This window comes from Dicentrarchus labrax, unplaced genomic scaffold, assembly GCF_905237075.1.
Source record: "Dicentrarchus labrax unplaced genomic scaffold, dlabrax2021, whole genome shotgun sequence".
Taxonomy (NCBI): Eukaryota; Metazoa; Chordata; class Actinopteri; family Moronidae; genus Dicentrarchus; species Dicentrarchus labrax.
The window spans coordinates 5,269,693-5,289,167 of NW_026136716.1; the positions used below are offsets into that span (position 1 = coordinate 5,269,693).

The window sequence follows — 19,475 nt, forward strand, 5'->3', positions numbered from 1 at the left end:
GGTATTTTTTCACCATGAATTCCAAAAAGGACATGTCATGAGTTGGCCTATGAGTGTCTGAGGAATGTAAAATTAATTTCTACGCACTTATGATGCTCTAAACAGATGGTGATTTTTTTCCCCCATGCTTAATGTTTTTAATTGCTGTCTTTCCCTTTCCCTTTGGACTTCAAAATGAGGCTTTTGAGAGACTGCATGGCATCCAGTGTTATTATGGAAGTTTACAGACTGTTTTGCGACTGTTTTTATTTGAGGCATAGCCATGCCAGAAGAATTGGTTCAGTCTTTCAGTTGAGATGAAACATTGCCCTGCCCCATTGGTAACAAAGTAAGATCATAAAAATATGCCTATGCCATAAATATGTTATATGCATATATGTTTCACACTCCTGTGAAATCATTTAGTGGAAATGTTGATTGTGTAATTTGTAGGCAATCAGTCTGACTTCGCCAGCATGATTCAGCAGCCAGAAATCAACTTGAGGAAGATAGCTCGTCCTCTCCCAGTCCAGCTCTGGGCTGTCAAACTGGCACTGGCACACCTCTCTTTGGCTCATAGACCAGTTGTTTCAATCTGTTGGACAGGACCCACCCTGGTTCACGTCAGACCATGTGGGCCTGCCCTGACGGAACGTGACAAGGGCTTTAGTCTTGCAAATGGGCTATTAATAGAGCTGGAAAGGCTGTGTTGCTGGTGGCTGGGCTACATGCTGAACCTCAGGGTAAAAATATGGGTGCAGAAGGGGGTCATTGTGCTTGTGAGTGATCCTGTCCCGTGCAAATGTGACTTGATGATTAAAGCAAATAAAACCTAATGAAGGTGCGTGAAGACAAGACAAGTCACTTTAAGCATACGCATCTAAATCATCTACAGTACAAAAAAGTAAAATGTGTCGCCTATATGTTTCGATTCTATATATGGTTTCTATAACATAGAACTTCTTTAATAGTTTCTGTATATGTTTCTTTGCATCTCTTTCAGATGTTGGTCACACCCAAGGTCCACTTGATGGAAGCCTATATGCCCGGGTCCGCAAGAAAGACTCCCTGGAGGGAGTTGTCACCATCAACGGCCTCCCAGCCCACGAAAACCCCTTGACCAATGCAGAGAACCCGTTACAACACCCCAACCATCCCCTCCAAACCACTGAGCAGACCCTGCCAGTGACAGGCCACGCCTCCCTCCCTGCCGTCGACCACACTCTCTCCGTGAGCAGTGATTCTGGCAACTCTACCGCATCCATCAAGACTGATCGTACTGATGAGCACAGCCAATCCGTGCATAGCGCAGTGAACAACAACAACCCAACAGCGACCCACCCACCGCTCAGCCCACAGGAGAAAAGAGAGCTCGACCAGCTTCTGAGTGGCCTTGAGGCACCAAATCTTCAACGACAAGCTTACTTGTCTACGTCTACCAGTCCAGGAGGAGGTGTCCGACACCTGGTCCCAGCGCAGGTGCACGTCAACGGGGGCCACGCAAGACTAGTTGGCGCTCCCTCAACAGACGAGCGTGAGACCGATATTCTCGACGACGAGCTGCCCAATAGCCAAGAAGGCAACAGTGTGGACAGCTTGGGGACACTCTCATCCCTAGAGGGTCAGGCAACACCGGCTGACCTCTACTATCAATCACAGACACCAGTAAGCAGGCAGAACGACGGACCCTACCTCGAGAGTGGTGTTCTTGGGGAAAAGTTGAGTGAGATGCCCGTGCATGGAGTACGAACTCCCACGGCGATGCAAGAGAGGTCGGTGGACTCTGCATCGCCACAGGGGGGATTCAACAACTACCAGAACGGGGGAGGAATGTACTGTTCACCGTCCTTTGGGAATCCGCCAGCCAGCAGCCCCGAGACCAACCCTAAACTAATGCCCAGGGCCCCAGAGAGGAGCACCAGTAGCCGGGAGGCAGTTCAAAGAGGTCTCAGTGCCTGGCACCAGTACAGCCTCCCAGATGATCCATTTGGCCCCCCTCTTCAGTCCACCCATAGCTTGCCCCACTTCCCCACCTCAGCCTCACAGCGGGATATTGAGCAGTCCATTGAGGCACTCAACATGCTCATGCTTGACCTGGACCCAATAAACTCCCACATGTCAAAATCCCACAGTGCACCTCCTGGAGAGAACAACCTTAATTCATCCCAGGCTCCCTTCTCCCAGACCCTTGCAAGACCCTCATACCAAGCAGACTCTGCCATCCACGGCTACAGCAGCTCTGGGTCTGTCAACAACTCCTTTCATCAGCCCATGCGGTCAGCTGGGAGAGTCTCAACATTGCCCAACCAGAGCCCAGTTATGGACTCCCCAGTGTACTCTCCCCAGAGATCCAATGCCAGCTACCAACACCAAAACACCACCCCAACACACACCCCAGAGCCCTACCTCCACACACGCCAAGCAACCTACCACTATCCCACCGATCCCTCCTCTAATTTCAATCAGCAGGTTCCAGGGAAGCCTGTGAACTCGTACCCAGGTGGCGGGGTTTCCCACTCGCCTGACCTGCAGGGTTCGTCTCCTTATCCAGGCTACAGTGCCTCTTCTTCTCCTCTCCCCGCACTCACCCCCCAGCCCAAGGATACATCTTCTTCATCCTTGCCCCGAGAACAAGATGCAGAGGAGGAGACACTAAACTTGGAGGGCCTGGTGGCTCAACGCATTGCCGGTAAGGCTTGGCGTTATTGTCTGAAGTGGGTGGACGAATGACTGAATGAATGACAGGGAAAGGAGGGAGTGACTGAAATACTGAGTGAATCAGTTTTCAGTGTTTTTGTTATATTTTAGGCTTTGTTTGTAATGCACCACATTTCAACAAATCAAATCAAATTTTATTGTTTCAGTAAAGGTTTGCAGCTTAATATGTCTGAGATGGTGTACAGTTTAGGTATTTACTGAATTAGAAAGAAAACTTCATTAATGCAGCTTACATCCGATGTGTCATTTAATATTAATTTATTTTTATAACAGGAGATATAAGGAAGATGTGCATTCAGAGTTTATAACAGACATGGGTCACCACACATACATATTAAACAAACACTATAGTTTATTAACATATTTTATAATATATACATCTATTTTTATAGCACTGCAGACAGTTCTCCAAAAGCATAATATATTGTTTTAGATTTTTCTTTTTTTCCCACTGATTTTTATTTATTTCAGAAACAGAATTAAAATCAAAATGTAGCGACTTGCTTTTACATCTACTGTTATTTTTTATATTTCACTAATGTTATTTTTCCATGGGAAAGTCCATGGGAAAGTTCAAACAAATCTGCTTTGTCACGTAACAACGTCTCCAACTACAAACACAGTCATGAAGTTAATTTATGTTGATTTCATATCCAAAACAGGTCTCAGGTCAGCTTCATTTCCCTGCTATTATAAAATGAATAGAAAACAATGACTTCCTGGAAGGGAATTAAAAACAATCAAGAATCTAACTGAAAGTATTAAGCTGTAACATGAAGTTTTTTGTTTTGTAAATAGTTTGTTATAGTCTCTTGTATGGTCCTTAAATTTCTAGATCAGTGTGTGTGCATCCACAGTACAGACAAGGCTTACAGGATTGGACAGTGGACTGCATTCAAACATTATTTAGTAAAGTTTCAACTTTAGCTGGAAGCATCTTTAGTCTTTAGCGCCAAGCAGCCCGCAGTGCAGCTTCCAGCAGTTTCTGTTACAGATTCATCATGGGGGTGCCGTACCAAAGGAATGACCTGTAGTCATAAAATTAGCTCTGCAGCTGAAATAAAGCAGAGCTGGTGAGAGTGGAGATGAGATGAGAGTAAGAATAGCCAAACGTTCGGAGGCTCCAGCTTCCATGCATTGTCTGCATTCATATTTACCTTTATGTAAGACCATGTGGCAGCTCCCAGGCGCCTCCCAGTGGAAAAAAGTTGTAAATTCCTCCCATTTTTAACCATTTTTATACATGATATAATCCTCAACCCTATAGTATTAAAATAACTTCACCTTGCAGCTATATAACTTTACTGAACTATGAGTCAGATTCATCTCATTTGACAAATTTTCATTTTCCTTTCATTTTCATTAGATCCATTTCTGTTCTGATTTTTCTTCTCCTTTTCTGTTCAATCCATCTCCCTGCTGTATGGACATCCCTTCCCACCATTGCTTCCTCCTCTGCACCTCTCTCACCTTCCTCCTCCACCTTTCTCCTCCACCTCCTGACTTCCACCCACAACCCTGACCTCCCTCCCCGGGAACAGAGTACAACGCTCGTATTCGGGGCATCAGTGAAAGCATGTCACCGCAACAATCTGACCGCCATCGCTCCTATTCCTTCTCTGGTTTGTTCACTTTCCCTCGCTTTAATTTATTTTTCTTATTCTTTTAATTTTTTTTTGCATTTGTAGAAGCTTTTTCTGCTTCCCAACCATTTTTCTTTTTTTTTTTATATCTCTCATGATTACTTTCTTCATGAGATTCTATTTCTCCTTTTCCACTGCTCTTTTATTCCCTTCGCTTCACTCCTTTACAAACGTCTTTCTCTCTTTCCCTGTATGGCTCTCTTGATAAGGACAGGTTAAGGTTATGTCTTGGTTTCCTTACAGAAGTGGACAATAAACCTATACTTAATTACATGGAAAATATCATAAAGAAGCTGATGTTCTATATGAATGTTTTCTTTTCTTTACTTCCAAGCTTGATTGCTTGATTACTTGAATATCTTGGGGTGTTTCAGGGGTTCGCTCCAGAGGAATGACCCCAGAAGTGACACAGGAGACGGGTCGGCGTCGCACCACCAGTGAGGGACAGTACCAGAGGAGCCATGATAACACGCCGACGGTGGATTCACCAGATTTCGCCCACAATCTGGCCCTCAACCCGGGAGGAAGGCCCAGAGAGGTTAGCATTGAGTTTTAATGGTGTGAAACTAGATTGAGCCATGCTCTACCAACAGATAACATGCAACCCCCTGCAACATATATCAGGGGACAAGTATTGCAAATCACTGGTGTCTCATTTAGTGAGCAGGGTAGGCAGGATTGTCCCTTTTAACAGCCCCACGTTGTGATTTGGAAAAATTTTTACATCAATGCTGCTCCTACAGCCTTTTTTTTCAGTTCATTAATCAGTTTTATTTGACAAAGAAATTCTTATCACAAGGTCCACTTATTCTTCAGTTAAACTAGTGGATCGTTTCTTTGGTTTGTTTTGATATTTAAATAGATTTTTGGTATACCTGCCCCCTCTCCATCTCTTCCAGGGTCCCATGCACAGCTACCGGGAGGCATTCGAGGACGACGAGTCAGACAGTTTTACCAACAGTCCTACCTTTGGAGGCGGTGGTGAGAATTCCCCCCAGACCCCCAGCTTCCCTGTGTCGCCACAGACTCCTTACTTCAACATGTGTAGGTTCACGCTGCCTGCAGAGCAGAGGTGCTCTTCAGTCTCTTTTGTCTTTTTCTAACTGAGAAAAAAATATTTAAGTAATGAAAAGATGGGCATGAAAAGCCCGGAAAGAATTAATATTGAGAACAACGCAAACATTTTTTACTTTATTGATTTAATTTATGTTTGATTTAATTCTAGTTAAGTTGTACAACAGAAACAACATACATAAAAAAAAACTAATAAAAGTGACAACCCACTAAAAACTAAGCAAACAGTTTTACGAAAAAAAAGTTTAACTTAAACAAACAAACTAATAAACCGTAAAGTACTAATTAACCAACAGTACCTAAAATACATTTCACAAGGTAAACTCTCGGGAGCAAATAAAATGAAGTTTGTCCTCACAGTCATGAGCCTCCCATACTCGTTCTTTTACACTTGCAGCCCAACCACTTCCTCCCAAATCATTCAGCACATTATCTACTGCAGTATTCACCCCTGCATTATCAGTGTGGACCAGCCCTGTCCCCCCAACCGCCGCACACCGCAGCTTGACTTCAGGACACACAGGCTTGCCCCCTTGACCCCAGGCCTCGTAATTCGACGGTTGCTTGTCCACCCAAAGCCAGTATCCAGAGAAGAAACGCAACCTGACCCAGACGTGGTCCGTGGTTTTGAATTTTGCTATCTCTTTCTGGATCAGCAACATCTCTGTCTCTGACGCCACACTGATCAGGTCGTGGTGATGCTCCCTGCAGTACTCCAAAGCGTCCTCCCAAGTCTTTTCCTCCCTCACCACGACCACACTGTAGCAAACAAAGGGCATTTTACTGTCTGGTCTTGCATCGTGCCATTTCTTGCCTACAACAAAGCCATATACTTCGTCTAGGTTACCGGGCTCATCATCTTGCCAGAAAAATGTGGACACCCGCCCGCCGCCTGACCAGGTCCATTTGTTTCTGTCTGTGACATTCCTTTCCAGTCCTATCCAATATCTTTCGACGTCGCCGACAATCTGTTGAAGTAGATCCATGTCGTGTTTATTACTGACAGGAGCCAGGTCTGTGTGATGCAGCCGGCAGTATTTCTGAGCATCGTGCCAGTACTCATTCTCATTGATGAAGACGTACTTGCCAAAGCTTGCAGACAAGCTCAGCAGGAGCAGGACGCAGGTGAAGGTTTGATCCATCACTGTCTTCTGTCAAAGAACGATGAGCGTCTTGCAGCATATTGAGGGTGTGAAGAGGTTTTGATTGTGCTGCAGAGTGTGTTTTGCATAGAGTGAGCCACTTCCTTCACTGAGCCGCAGTGTTTTCTAGGGTTTGCTAACAGCTCATTACCATGTGTTGTCTTTGGGAAGGTAGACAAAAAGCAACCCAGAAACATAAATACGCTGCTAAATACACTTCTTAAGATAGCACCAGCAAGTCCATGAGTGTAAGATGCTAAATCTTCCCGAGTCAGGTCAAGTGACGTCAGTTCAATTTATAAAACCCAGAATGACAAATCAAATCTATACACCATACAATAAAAAAAGGAAGAAACCTCAGGGAGAGCAAATAGTAAATGCAATAGTAAAATGACATTATTTAGAAACACAAACACCAAACAGCCAGTAAGACAACTGTCCTATTCCACTAAAAAACAAAAATGCATCATTCTTTTTATTTCTGACCATTGGCATTGTTTGTTTGACTCCACCAGAGTCATTGGAGTTGGAAAGCCCTGGAACAACACTGGTACCATTTTAATTTCACTTATCAATGAAAAAAGATTTAAAACACATCTCATTCTTATCTCCACTACAAACATCCAATTTTTATCATCTTCGTTCGCAAACTTTTGACTTGTGAACAGAACCGACAAGCGGAGCACTTAATTCATAAAAGATTAATAACCACACACATATCCCCTCCCTTTTGGTCCTAGTCTTCAAAAAATGTTGTAAACATACAGCGATAAAGGCCATGTCCCAATAACATTGCACAAACATTTGAATTTGCTTCAGGGAAAACAGGCAAAGCATTGCACGGCTTGACATCAAACAAGCAGGTGCGAGCAGGTTTGTGCAAATCATGGTTCTTAAGCACAAGGGCTCATGATGCCAATTGAGAAAAGAAAAGTGTAAAGAAGATTGTTTGCAAGGCCAACAAGGCCATTATGTGTATGTGTGGAGGCCATAAACACATTTATATATAATGTAATTGACTGGAATCACTGTTGTAAAATGAAGCAGAAGAGTAATATGATTACATATAATAACATCTCTCCTCTCCTTATTTTTATTTCTCTTCCTCTAATTCTTCTCCTGATCTTTATCTTTTGTTTTTTAAACTTTGTACTTTACAGTCAAATATATAGAAATATGGACTTATGGATGGATAGATTGATTGTCATGCACGCGCAATGGCTGTACAACATAAGGCATCTGTGAATTATTAGCAATTATAATGTAGCATTTTTCATCATTTTTTTCTTTCATCACTGGAATACATTGATGATGGCTTATTTGCAACCAGCCAATCTTCAGCATAAGATACACAACTCCTTGTTTCAGCAAAATAAATGTAACGTTTTAGCATTTCTGACCGGTGTTGCATGATATCAGGTCTGCTGGATTCTCATTGCACTTGAGGTTTTCTCTGTTTCCTTTACATCTTTTCTCTATGTTTGACATTTTGAAATTAAGAAAGAGTGAAAGGAAAAGCCACACACGCAGACACACGCCTAATCAAATACTTATTTAACTGTGAGGATTATTTTGTAAAGCAGCCCTGCCCTGCCCCCCTCCCCTGCAGTCAGTCCTGAACACACAGCTGTTGCAGTAAGAATCTGCCCTGCAAAAACCTTCATATTTACCCACCCCGTCACCCCCTCTCCATGCCACCTTAAGTGAGCACTGGGCCTGAATCCCAGTCATGGATTCTTTTGTAAATGGAGGATTAATAAAACTGAAGTGTTCATTTCCAAAATGAGACTAGATGTCCATTACCTGGAATTAAATCAACCAATTTCCAGATTTTATTATGCAGCTAATTAGCTGGTTTACTCATAGTGTCACTGTACATTGTTACTTTGGTAGCAATAACTGAGAGAAATGCATCAGTGTGTTTAGATTCATCACTGGCATTTCAGACGGCATCTCATATTGGAAATAACTCCTCACTTTTTGGATCACTTCCACGTGTCTCTTCCATCTCGCATGTCGACATTAATATGATCCCATCTTCAATCTAGCCACAATCTAACCTGGACCCAGTCATTGCTTTGGTCGCAGCATGCCATAACTTCCAACATTTTCATGACTGCATAGTTGTGTTGTGGGTGAATGCTCATTGGCTCGTTTTCAGCGTCATGACTAGTTTGGGGTCAAATTAAAGTGACATTTTTCAAGCAAATTCCTTTTGAAAGTGGCAAAAAAATGTATTTGAAAGAAATAAATGATTTTGGATTTATAGGGAATACTGGAACCTGACCTTTACACATTGAATCACTTATTGAGAGTACAAAACAGTGTGTACTTTATTTAGTATTTATTTTACCTGTATTTTTCTCAAGCATATATCAAGCATATTTTTCGATTTTGCGGTCATGTTTATACCTGATCTGGCATGTGGAAACACAGCAGATATTAAAAAATAATAAAAATCTAGCTTTATTCCTTAGGTCTTATGTTTTTGCAAGGCTAGAGGAACACTGAATACTATTTCTCTGGGCCTTCTGACCATGGAACTTACTATTTTTATTTATTGTAATCAAGTCAATGCTACAAAAACTTAAGTTGACCTCTTAAAAATAACTTATTAATCTTACATGGCGTGCAACCAGGTGCACATCAGACATGTAAATCCACCATCTAATGCATTTTCATGTCAAAGAATTGCTCCTTTGTCATGCCTTACACTGGTTGTTTTACATCCTGGCATGGCCTGTATGTGCAGCTCTCATCTCGCTGTCATCATTGTTGTTTTGTTGTAACATTCCTTTACATCCCTCTTTCTCTGTACGTCTTTTTCCCCCTGTAGCTCGCTCTCCTCCAGGTCTGGCCAAGACTCCTCTGTCAGCACTCGGACTGAAGCCTCATCAACAGGGTGGATCAGGTCAGTTTACGCACATCAAATATAATTCACTCAGTGTCCTGCACATTTTAAACTTGGGTTATTATCCATAACATCTTAAAGACACTCTCATATATATAGTGCACATAGTTTCAATTTGTTCTTGCTTCCTCTTGATTTTATCCCAAGGATTGATCCCAAAGTTGCCTAAGATAGTGGCTAAAAACATACAGAATATTTGATCATTCCACACAGTAGAATTTGATTATTTTAAGAGTTACGTAAGAAGATCAAGGGGTATAACAGTAAATATACAGAAGCTTTAACTTTGTGCAGCATCTCTGCATTATGTCATACTGTAGCAATGTAGCTGAGTGAGCAGAAACTGGCTCCAGCATTGGGATTGTTAGTGTCTGCTGCCCTCTGCTGCTCAAAACTGTAATCACTCCTTGAAATGCTTTCACTTATAGCTAACGCACACCCTCCAGTTCTTGCTTTGCACTCAAGTTTGTCCTCCTTGTCTCCTCCTCTTCCACACATCTTCCTCTCCTCTCGCTCTCTATCTCTTTTCCTGCTGTCAGACTCTGACTCTAATGACGGAGAGCAAGGTAAGGACATTTCCGTGGCAACACACTGTCAGCGAAGTCTGCACCTGACACCAGCACAGTCTCCTGACCTCTAGTTTTGTTTTGTATTTTTTAACATTTCTATGTTTCACTGCAACCAAGTGGTTTCTTTTTCAGTTCTGCATCCCAGCTTTGAACAAAATGTTTGTTGTATTAAGAATGACTTGAATAATTTTCTGTTTTCAACGTTGCTGTTTGGGTCCGACGCCTGATATCTGCATCCCATTTGACTCTGGACATAAAATGTTGTGTGAGTTGAGACTGACTATGTGCGTGTGTGCGTGTGTGTGTGTGTGTGTGTGTGTGTGTGTTTGTGTGTGTTTTGATGCTTTGTGTTCCTCAGATAATTACAATTTTGGGGACTCCAGAGCACAACCGTTCAACGCTCCTCTCTCCTCCAGCAGTCCCGTCCACAGCACTGATGGGTGAGTAGTCCTAATGAGCAAAATCCCAGCTGTCCCATACAGTCTCCTATTTTATTGATTGGTTGTAATGCTGTTGGAAATACATGAAAGTCAAGGTGTTGACCCTTGACCCCAATGAAGTCAGACAGGTTAATGACAAGGTTTGACTGGGGAATAACTTTAACTTCGAATAGAAGCTTATTGATTCATTTTATATATGATATAATTTATTGCCGTTAATTATTAGTTACTTTGCTGTCAGTTATACAAAACACACATATATTTCACAAATTTGTGGAATTACTGTTTTAAAATGAGCTTTCCTATTTGACCCCTGCAGAAGTTAGAATAAATGCATTTTGGAACTGGATTTTAGCCTAAATACGACGTTAAAGATCCCTCATACATCTTTAATATTAACAATTGAGGGTATGCTGTACAGATTCATAGTTTCATACCGTCACATCAAATGTTTCTTCATTTCCAAAAAACCCTGCTTACACTAAAGGAAAAAGAGACAAAAAGACGAAATACACAAAATATTCTGATTATAAATTACACTAATTTCCTTAAATGTCTCTTCATCCACACAGGAGGAGAAGATAAGAATAGATAAGCAAATTGTGAACAGTTTCTTCTACTCAGTATTTAAAAATCAATATCAAGTCAACATAACAAACATGTTCTTAGTATTTTGCATACTTACTATCATGAACAGATAGAGAATACAACAAAATATATTTTCTAAAGTTGATTTTTGCTTTTTATGTCTGTAGAAGGAGGATTGGTTCTTCAGACGTTGCCCCGCACAGCTCCGCCCCCTCCTACCCTCACAGACCCGCCTCCCCTGAGGGCTCCCAGGTCAACATCATGGGTGTCCACACCGTCCCCGGCAGCCCCAACACCCTCCACCGCACAGTGGCCACCAACACACCGCCGAGCCCCGCCCTCCAGAGACGCCTGGGTCAAGCCAGCCCCTCCCTGGCCAGACACCCACCTCCAGTTGGTTGCATCCCCTCCAGCCCTCTGATTGGCCGTAAAGCAGCAGCCGCTGGTGTGCCTCCCAGCCCTCTGATGGGGCGCCGCACAGCAGCGAGCGGCCACAGCACACCTGATGAGCTGGGGGCTGCTTGTCGTCAGGGGAGCGCCCAACCGCCCACCACGCCTGCTTTCCCTGTCTCCCCACAGCTGCCGGAGAAGAGGCACATGTCCAGCGGAGATGCAGAGAGGACAGACAACAAGAACCTGACGCCAGCACCGGCCAGCGGTGGCAGCACGCCAAACCTGTCTGGTGCACACACGCTCCCAGATGTTTCAAAGTCCATATATGGTGAGGCGCAGGAAGATGAGGTAATATTTTCAGCTCACAGAAGGTTAGTGTCCTCTGAAGTAATCCTTTTCCTTGTCTCTGTGGTCCAAACAGATGGTTATCCAGACATTAAGATGAATGTTAAGTTTGTCCAGGACACCTCCAAGTACTGGTACAAGCCAGACATCTCCAGAGAGCAAGGTGAGCGTTAAACAACCGTCCGCCATGAATTTATTGATTGCAAAGTGAAAGAGAGTAAAATAACAATGACAGCCGTTCTCCGCTTGATTGTGTATTGTCCTTTCATCGTCTTCGCCCTTCTGTTTATCCCCTTTTTGTCCTCTCGTCCTTTTTATTTAATCAATGACCCTCATCTTGTTGTCCTGTGGTCGTTTCCCTTCCTGCCTCATCCTTTCCAATCTCCTCACCTTCCTGTTTCCCGTTCTTCTCCTCTGTCTCCTCCTCTGTCCTTCTTTCAGCCATCAATCTGCTGAAAGACAGGGAGCCCGGGGCGTTCATTATAAGGGACAGCCATTCCTTCCGCGGAGCCTACGGCCTGGCCATGAAGGTGGCCTGCCCCCCACCAACCATCCAACAGAACAAAAAAGGTAAGGAAACACATTTTTGAAATAATAATAATGTTTTATTTGAAAGATCATTTCATTTATCTGAACTTTTATTTTCAGTTGGTGACATGACTAATGAGCTGGTGAGACACTTCCTGATTGAGACGAGCGCCAAAGGCGTTCGTCTGAAGGGTTGTCCCAATGAACCCTACTTTGGTAAGTTTACAGCTCTGTTTGTCTTGTGGATGTGTCGAAGGTGTTCCGGTCTAACAGAGAGATTACCTTGTGTTTGTAGGTTGTCTTTCTGCTCTGGTTTACCAACACTCCATGACTCCACTGGCTCTGCCCTGTAAGCTGATGATCCCCGCCAAAGGTCAGCTTTACCCTCATTTATTTTCTACTTTTCGTTTAAAAGTGAAGCCTATCATACAGTGGAATTCAAAATAATACAAGCATTTATTTGTGGTGTATTAGTATTTGCTTGTTTTTAACTATTAAGTATTTTTTTGTGTGTTTTTGTAGTAAAGAAATACATACATACATACATTCTTAGATAGTAATTAATTAATCTTCCTAGAAGTACATACAAATCTGAAATACAAAGAGTGTGAATTATGGATCCAGACATTTATGCAGGCATAAATGTTTAAATCCCCAAATTTACTTCTGTAATATAGCCTTTACCCACTTGATGGCGCCATTACACAAGGAATAAATACACCTGCCTCTCTTGTCCTTGGATACAGGGTGTTTTTTGATAAAAATAAACTATTTAGGCTTTGCTCTCAAGGATGCAGCCAAATAAGATAATGCTTGTGGAGATGGGGGCCTCTAAGGGGTCTCTTAATTAGACAGAGAAAGTTCATCACTAAACATCCCAGGTTTGCCAAATGACCTTGGTTCCCACGGCCCATGTGTTGCCATCTGATCACAATATACAATAAAAACGCATCTAAAAGATAAAATAGGTGATGCAAAACACAGTTTTTTAAAATATCTTTCTATTCAGTACTTAATGTTAATTTTGTTAATTGACATTTACTTTTATTATTTATTCTATTCTGACGTTCACAGACCCGAACGAAGAGGCGCTGGAACTTGCCACACCTACTGATCCGGTTGTTGAGCTTCTGAAACAGGGAGCAGGTAAGCAGGAAGAACTTCAAATGAATCTTCACTGCAATTTGAGAGATAGTTTGGAGTCCCACAGTGTCCCTTTGTCAGTTCAGCTTCCATCATCAGATCGGAAAGCATCTATGAATTTACTTTTAAAGGATTACCACTGCAGTACTCTCTCCCATTAGATGAAGTTCCATGTACTAACAGTTTACAGTATTAAATTGAATTTCCAAACCAAAAAAAGAGCAATAAACTATTTGTGAAAATCGGTTCTGTGGTTTCAATCCATCAGTCAGTTAATTTGCACACATTGTCACCCTTACCTTACAGTTCAGAAGGTTCCTGAGGACGCCCATGGTAAATACTGGTTTGCACAGCTCTGCTCCATCATGCACTTTGACTGAATGTGAATGCGGTGATGCCTGCTCTCACAGAAACAATACCTTCAGAGAGTTACAGTTTTATCTGCATCTGAGAGCAACTTTAAATGAAACCTCTGGAATAAAAAAAGGCTCAAATGCATGCATCTGAGAGTCGCAGCCAGTGGACTGTTGCAGGATTCCTAAATTTGCTACAAACTGTGCATTGCATGAGAAACGTAACTACACAAAATCCTTCACGGAAGCTTTTCACTGCAGCTTCCATCACCTAAACTGCATGCACGTGAATTTCCTCCTGTGTCTGCTTTTATTTATCTGTAACTTTTCTTTGTTTACTTCTAGCGTGCAATGTTCTGTACATCAACTCTGTGGACATGGAGTCTCTCACGGGGCCTCAGGCCATTGCAAAGGCGATCACTCAGACGTTAGCGACCAACCCTCTGCCTGCTGCGACCACTGTCCACTTCAAAGTGTCGTCACAAGGCATCACCCTCACCGACAGTCAGAGGAAGTGAGTCAGCGCATGGGAAAAGCAGCTCCTTCCCTTGGGGTGGCAAATGTATAGAAAAGTTTAGGATTGGAGGAAAAAATGTGTCCTGAAAACCTAGTGCCGTAATTACCATGATGATAAAAACCTAAAATCAAAGGAGAGGATTGCACAGAACAGTTTATCTATTATTGACATTTGCACATGTAAATCTTGTTTACCCACTTCAATGTGACTCTTTATTATTAAACCCACTATGCTTAAGATTTTTTTTTATATTGTACTTTAGTGACCCAAAGTGATCATTTAAAAGAAGAAAATCTGGCAGACATTAAAGGCTAAAAGCAACAGATTTTCCCATCAGAGGAACTGGAAAGATGCTTAAATCACATACAAATACACACATGCTGGTTTTAATAGATTCACAATTGCACTAATAACCCACATACATAAATACACAAACTTTGCTTAACACACTCACTACCTACCTATGATAACTTAGGTGTGTTTTTCTTTTGTTGTAGACTTTTCTTCAGGCGACACTATCCCATCAACACGGTAACCTACTGTGACACTGATCCCCAGGACAGAAAGTAAGAGACTTCAAGACCTGTTTTCTTGTCCTGATATCCAATATTGGAAAAACTACTTTTTGATTGTGTTATTAAAAACAATTCTTGTGTTTTCTTTCCATAGATGGGGCAAAGAGGGAGGTGGCTCAGTGAAGTAAGTTTGACTACTTTAAAGCTGGAATGGTACAGAAACTAATTCACCATCCAGTTCTACAAACACATCTGGGTTGTAGGTTATTGTTTGGCTCGAAGTAAAATACTAAATACAGACGTGCACTAACTGCAGGGCATTTGTCTCAATCCCACCAGGCTTTTTGGATTTGTCGCAAGAAAACAAGGAAGCACAACAGACAATGTCAGCCACCTGTTTGCTGAGCTGGATCCAGATCAGCCCGCCTCAGCCATCGCCAGCTTCGTCTCCAAAATGATGAAGCGGTGAAACCCCCAACGCCCAAATGGCAGTGGCCATTTTGAAATCTTCCTTCGTCATTGGTGTCTTTTTCGCCAGGACTTGATGATGTCCTTTGTTCTGTTTCCTCTTGGTTTGTTTCTGTTTCCCTTCTCTCTTTTTTTTCTCTCTGCCTTGCTGGTTTGTCTTGACTTTGGTCTTTTTTGGAAGAGTGAAGCATTTGGTGTGGATCCAGAGTGGAGCTAGTGGATGTGTGGTGTGGAGCTGTGAACGTGACAAACATGGAGGTCATTGAAGGGAGAAAAATGTCCTCACAGGGTAACCTGTGCTAGAAGAAAATGCTAGCTAAAGACTAAAGGAACAATGCTAAGTACAGTCGGGGAACACGTAAGGACTCGTATGTTTCAGGGTTTTCTGTTGTCTTTTTCGTTGATTGATTTGCCAAAGGTAGTTGCAACACAAGTGCAAGAACGATGTAGCTATTAAGCCATTATTATTTCCTCTTTTCAAAAGATGAAGTGTTGAACAAAAAAAAAAAAAAGAAAAGAAATACGGTTTCTTCTTGAACTTGTCTTCAGGAAAAAAGTTGGCCTTGATGGCTTTTAGCAAAACAGTGTCTGAAGACCTTATGCATGTTAGCTTGATCTTTAAGCTTGGTTCTTCTACCTTCCACAAAAGTCATTGTGAAATCCTTAGAGTGGTCATTTCTGGGTCTGTTGTGTGTTGGAAAGGGCTCTGCAGTGAAACAACGACTGATCTAAACTGCGCATAGCAGACCAGACTTCAAAAAACACGCCACGCTAAGGTCACCGCACTTTGTGTCAGTGCAGCAACACTTGCATCACCTCGGCCTCCGGTCCAAGCCTGATCTCTCTCTCAAAACTCGCTTATCGGATTACTTTTGCCTGAAATCAGCAAGCTCCTGATAGCAAGGCAGACAGAGAGAGGAAGACTGTTTGTCCACAAGATGGCGCCACTGATTCAGGCTTGGACCCTGCCCCCTGACTTGCCCATCATCAACTGCTTGCAGTAGTGGATCTGTTGATAGACGCTGCCACTGAAACACACTGGAAATCACCAGGGACTGGCCCCATGACCTGGACCTATGCACTGTTCTTTATGCATGTTGTTGTCCAAAAATGCATCCTCCCTCATAGCTACATTCAACATCACTGAAAACATTCTATGCTTTGTGCTAAAAACGACTTAAAAACCTTTAGACAAGTACACTGAGGTTGTATGACTTGTCAAAGACTGCATGAAATAGACAACATTTTTGTACTCTTCTCAGAGTCCTGAAAAGAAGTAGACAACCCATTGTTGAAGTAGTCACATGATGGTGAGATGCTATATTTTTACTTATTTTTTTTTCATGATTTTTGGTCCATTTGAGCCAGGGTTACCTTTCACTGTATCAAGGACAGTCCGGTCTGTTTTTCGTTCCACGGTGTCGTCAAAATTTACATTTAGATACCTTTTAGGGCAAAAGGAAAACAAAAAACAAAAAACACAAGGAGTTTCCACACTGTGCGCAAATGCCTGCTTGTTGAACACACGCTCAACCATTCACAATAAGCTAAGGAAAATTGATATTGATATAAATGTACATAGATATACTACTTTGAAAGGTGACATAGCGAAAAAGTATTTATTTTTGTTGCTTTGGTCCCTCATGATTACTCATATATACATATATTGTACAGTCTAGATAAAGAAGATTACCTAATGGGGTTGAGAAAAAAAAATATATACTTATTTTGGCTAATGATTTCAAAGTCTGACGATTTTGAAATGTGTTTGAATATATGGTGTACATTACTTTGTACATGTATATGTTTGTTTTTGGCTTGTCATGTTTTTCATTTTTCCGTTCTCTCAGAACGAGGTAGGGCATGAATGAGATAGAAGCCAAGAGTCTGAATTGCATGGACAAAAGCATTTGAGTGCGTTTCTGCTGTTGAAACACACTCATAGAAGCAAATGCGTTGTAGCCGGTAGATCTTAAGATAAAGACATGCCGTTTTTAGAAAAAGGGAAGCACGATAAAGCTCAGCAGCCAACCTCAAATGCAATATGAAAACAGCTGTATGCACCCATGACAGTTACGATTATAATTTTGCCAAAGATTCAAACACTTTACACGTCTATGCTGACTGGCTGCATGTCGCTTTTTATGTTCAACTGCTACTCAGTTTCCATTTTTGTGTTTCACACTTAAAACTACACACATTTTGCTGCAAATTTAAGTAAGGGCAACCAGCCAGGACACAGAAATGTGTGTTATTGGTCATATAAGTAACACAAGGGCCCCTTGGATTTACACAGCAAGACATTCAGCTGCAGATGACGAAAGCATGGACTTTTTTAAAAAATATTTGTTTCGACTGCTGTCTCCAAAAATGTGTCCACCTCCATCGCCTGTTCAAGATAGAACAGGCCTGCCCCAACTGGAAGTGTGTAAACAAAGCACTTAATAATGACATAAATTCCATATGGGTGTCAGTGATGGAGGTAAATAAAGTTAGACGTGTCTCACCGTGATGCTAAAGCTCTACAGCTGCAGCTTTGTCAGACTGCCAAAGGTGTCTTCTCTGGCCCTCCCGAAAATTCAGTTATTTATTTATTCTTATTTATTCTTTTATTTTTCCCGACATGTTTTAAAAAATCTCGTTTCATCGTCGCATTATCACATTATCCCAGTTTTAATGGTCAGTGTTAACGAATGGAGGAATGTACGGTGGCGCTTTATTGAAAGCAAAGAGGTACAGCGCACTTAAATCGACTACTAACAAGCTTTGTGCCATTTTTAGTCATTTGGAGAAAACAAAAAAAATAAATGTTCTCTGAATTAAAAAATAATAATAATAAACTGTGTTGTACCTTTTGGCTTTGGGTCAAGAGTTACCTTGTTTCAGTGAAAAAGAAGTGATTTCTGTAAACCCTGTGTACAGATGGGACATGTTGTATGAATGTGCTACTATGGATGTACAAAAGGGTCTCAGATTATGTTTGCGCTTATCATTTACATTATATTGTCATGGCTTACCTGTTCCTAAGGAGAAAAAAAAACATTAAAGCAATACAAATCAGTTACATTAAAGCAATGCGGGTGTTCATTTGGTTTTTGTGACTCGATAAATGGCTTAAGTCATTATTTTATTGCCAAAAGTTTATTTTTAGACCGTATACTAAATTATTTTTGATCATTTCCTTCATCTACCTTTGTTTTACATTGGTTTAGGCAGCAAAACATCAACCCCAAGCCTTCATCATTCAGTATCTCTGTCAGGTGTGCAGCTCCGGCCTGAATTAGCCTCGTCTCGTTTAATATGAGGTTCACTTGAAGAGCAGCTGGCTCACAAAGTGCTGTGTGTCCCTGTCATGTTCGAAGATCAACGTCAGTGAAAGTACTTCATATGAATCAAATGTGGCAAAAAGCAAGGTTTTGGTGACAGTTAAATTAGAAATACCTCTGTTTAATATCGAAACCTTTCTCTTGTATGAAACAGCTTTGCATAAGAATTGAAGAGTTGAAAGTACATGTGACCGTTGGTTCACCCGCTGCCCTGCTCACCTTTACTTCCCCCGCCACATTATTATACTGTCAAACTACTGCCTGTTTTTAGTTGGTACTTCCCCCTCTTGGAAGCTGATTTATCTCTTTATTATTGTTAATTATTTGCATTTCAACACATTTCTCGTTAAGCCAAGCTGCCGGTCATAACAGAGAAACCCATAAGTTTCCGTCTTAATGGAAGATGTTTTAAGCTGCTTCAATTTCAGCGTCCTGGTACTGTGCATGTTGGCTCCCTGTCATGCCAGTCAGGTTTCCATCCAAAATAGAGCAACCAAATTTTATATAAATGAATGCAAATACTAGGAGTTGGGTGCTTTAACATAGACACTTGTTGGTGGCAGTTCTCCAGCTGGGTGCAATTAAAAGGCCACAATGACATGACATTCTTAAAACAAAGATTAAAGAAAGCAAGATTTAAAGAACATCAGTCAAACCTCAAAGTTTTTATCTACAAATTTAAACTGCACATATGGAAACATGCTTAATATCATGGCTTACTGGGACACAGCCATCATTAATGCTGTGAAGATGGTGGAAACAATTAAAAAGATTTAAATTTAACATTTGAATAACATTTGTAAGCATTTATGGAACTGAGATC

The 19,475-nt window shown here is 41.7% G+C and overlaps 1 protein-coding gene across 14 annotated transcripts in view; it reads left to right on the forward strand.

The window, feature by feature from the left end:
• The window catches only part of tns1a (tensin 1a), a 93,568-nt gene extending 75,167 nt beyond the window's left edge, over nucleotides 1-18,401 (forward strand). For 5 of the 14 annotated variants that reach the window (XM_051427505.1, XM_051427501.1, XM_051427502.1 and 2 more), the window contains 18 exons: nucleotides 983-2,668; nucleotides 4,239-4,319; nucleotides 4,715-4,878; nucleotides 5,240-5,384; nucleotides 9,393-9,467; nucleotides 10,007-10,033; nucleotides 10,395-10,476; nucleotides 11,232-11,785; nucleotides 11,879-11,965; nucleotides 12,244-12,372; nucleotides 12,451-12,546; nucleotides 12,626-12,703; nucleotides 13,405-13,476; nucleotides 13,780-13,806; nucleotides 14,172-14,340; nucleotides 14,841-14,909; nucleotides 15,013-15,042; nucleotides 15,198-18,401. In XM_051427505.1, coding sequence (XP_051283465.1) covers nucleotides 983-2,668; nucleotides 4,239-4,319; nucleotides 4,715-4,878; nucleotides 5,240-5,384; nucleotides 9,393-9,467; nucleotides 10,007-10,033; nucleotides 10,395-10,476; nucleotides 11,232-11,785; nucleotides 11,879-11,965; nucleotides 12,244-12,372; nucleotides 12,451-12,546; nucleotides 12,626-12,703; nucleotides 13,405-13,476; nucleotides 13,780-13,806; nucleotides 14,172-14,340; nucleotides 14,841-14,909; nucleotides 15,013-15,042; nucleotides 15,198-15,327 — 3,701 coding nt within the window. In that variant the 3' untranslated portion in view covers nucleotides 15,328-18,401. The remainder of the gene's footprint in view (nucleotides 1-982; nucleotides 2,669-4,238; nucleotides 4,320-4,714; nucleotides 4,879-5,239; nucleotides 5,385-9,392; nucleotides 9,468-10,006; nucleotides 10,034-10,394; nucleotides 10,477-11,231; nucleotides 11,786-11,878; nucleotides 11,966-12,243; nucleotides 12,373-12,450; nucleotides 12,547-12,625; nucleotides 12,704-13,404; nucleotides 13,477-13,779; nucleotides 13,807-14,171; nucleotides 14,341-14,840; nucleotides 14,910-15,012; nucleotides 15,043-15,197) is intronic. The other 9 variants (XM_051427515.1, XM_051427506.1, XM_051427507.1 and 6 more) reach the window with 5 other exon arrangements.
• The last annotated feature ends 1,074 nt before the right edge of the window (nucleotides 18,402-19,475 follow it).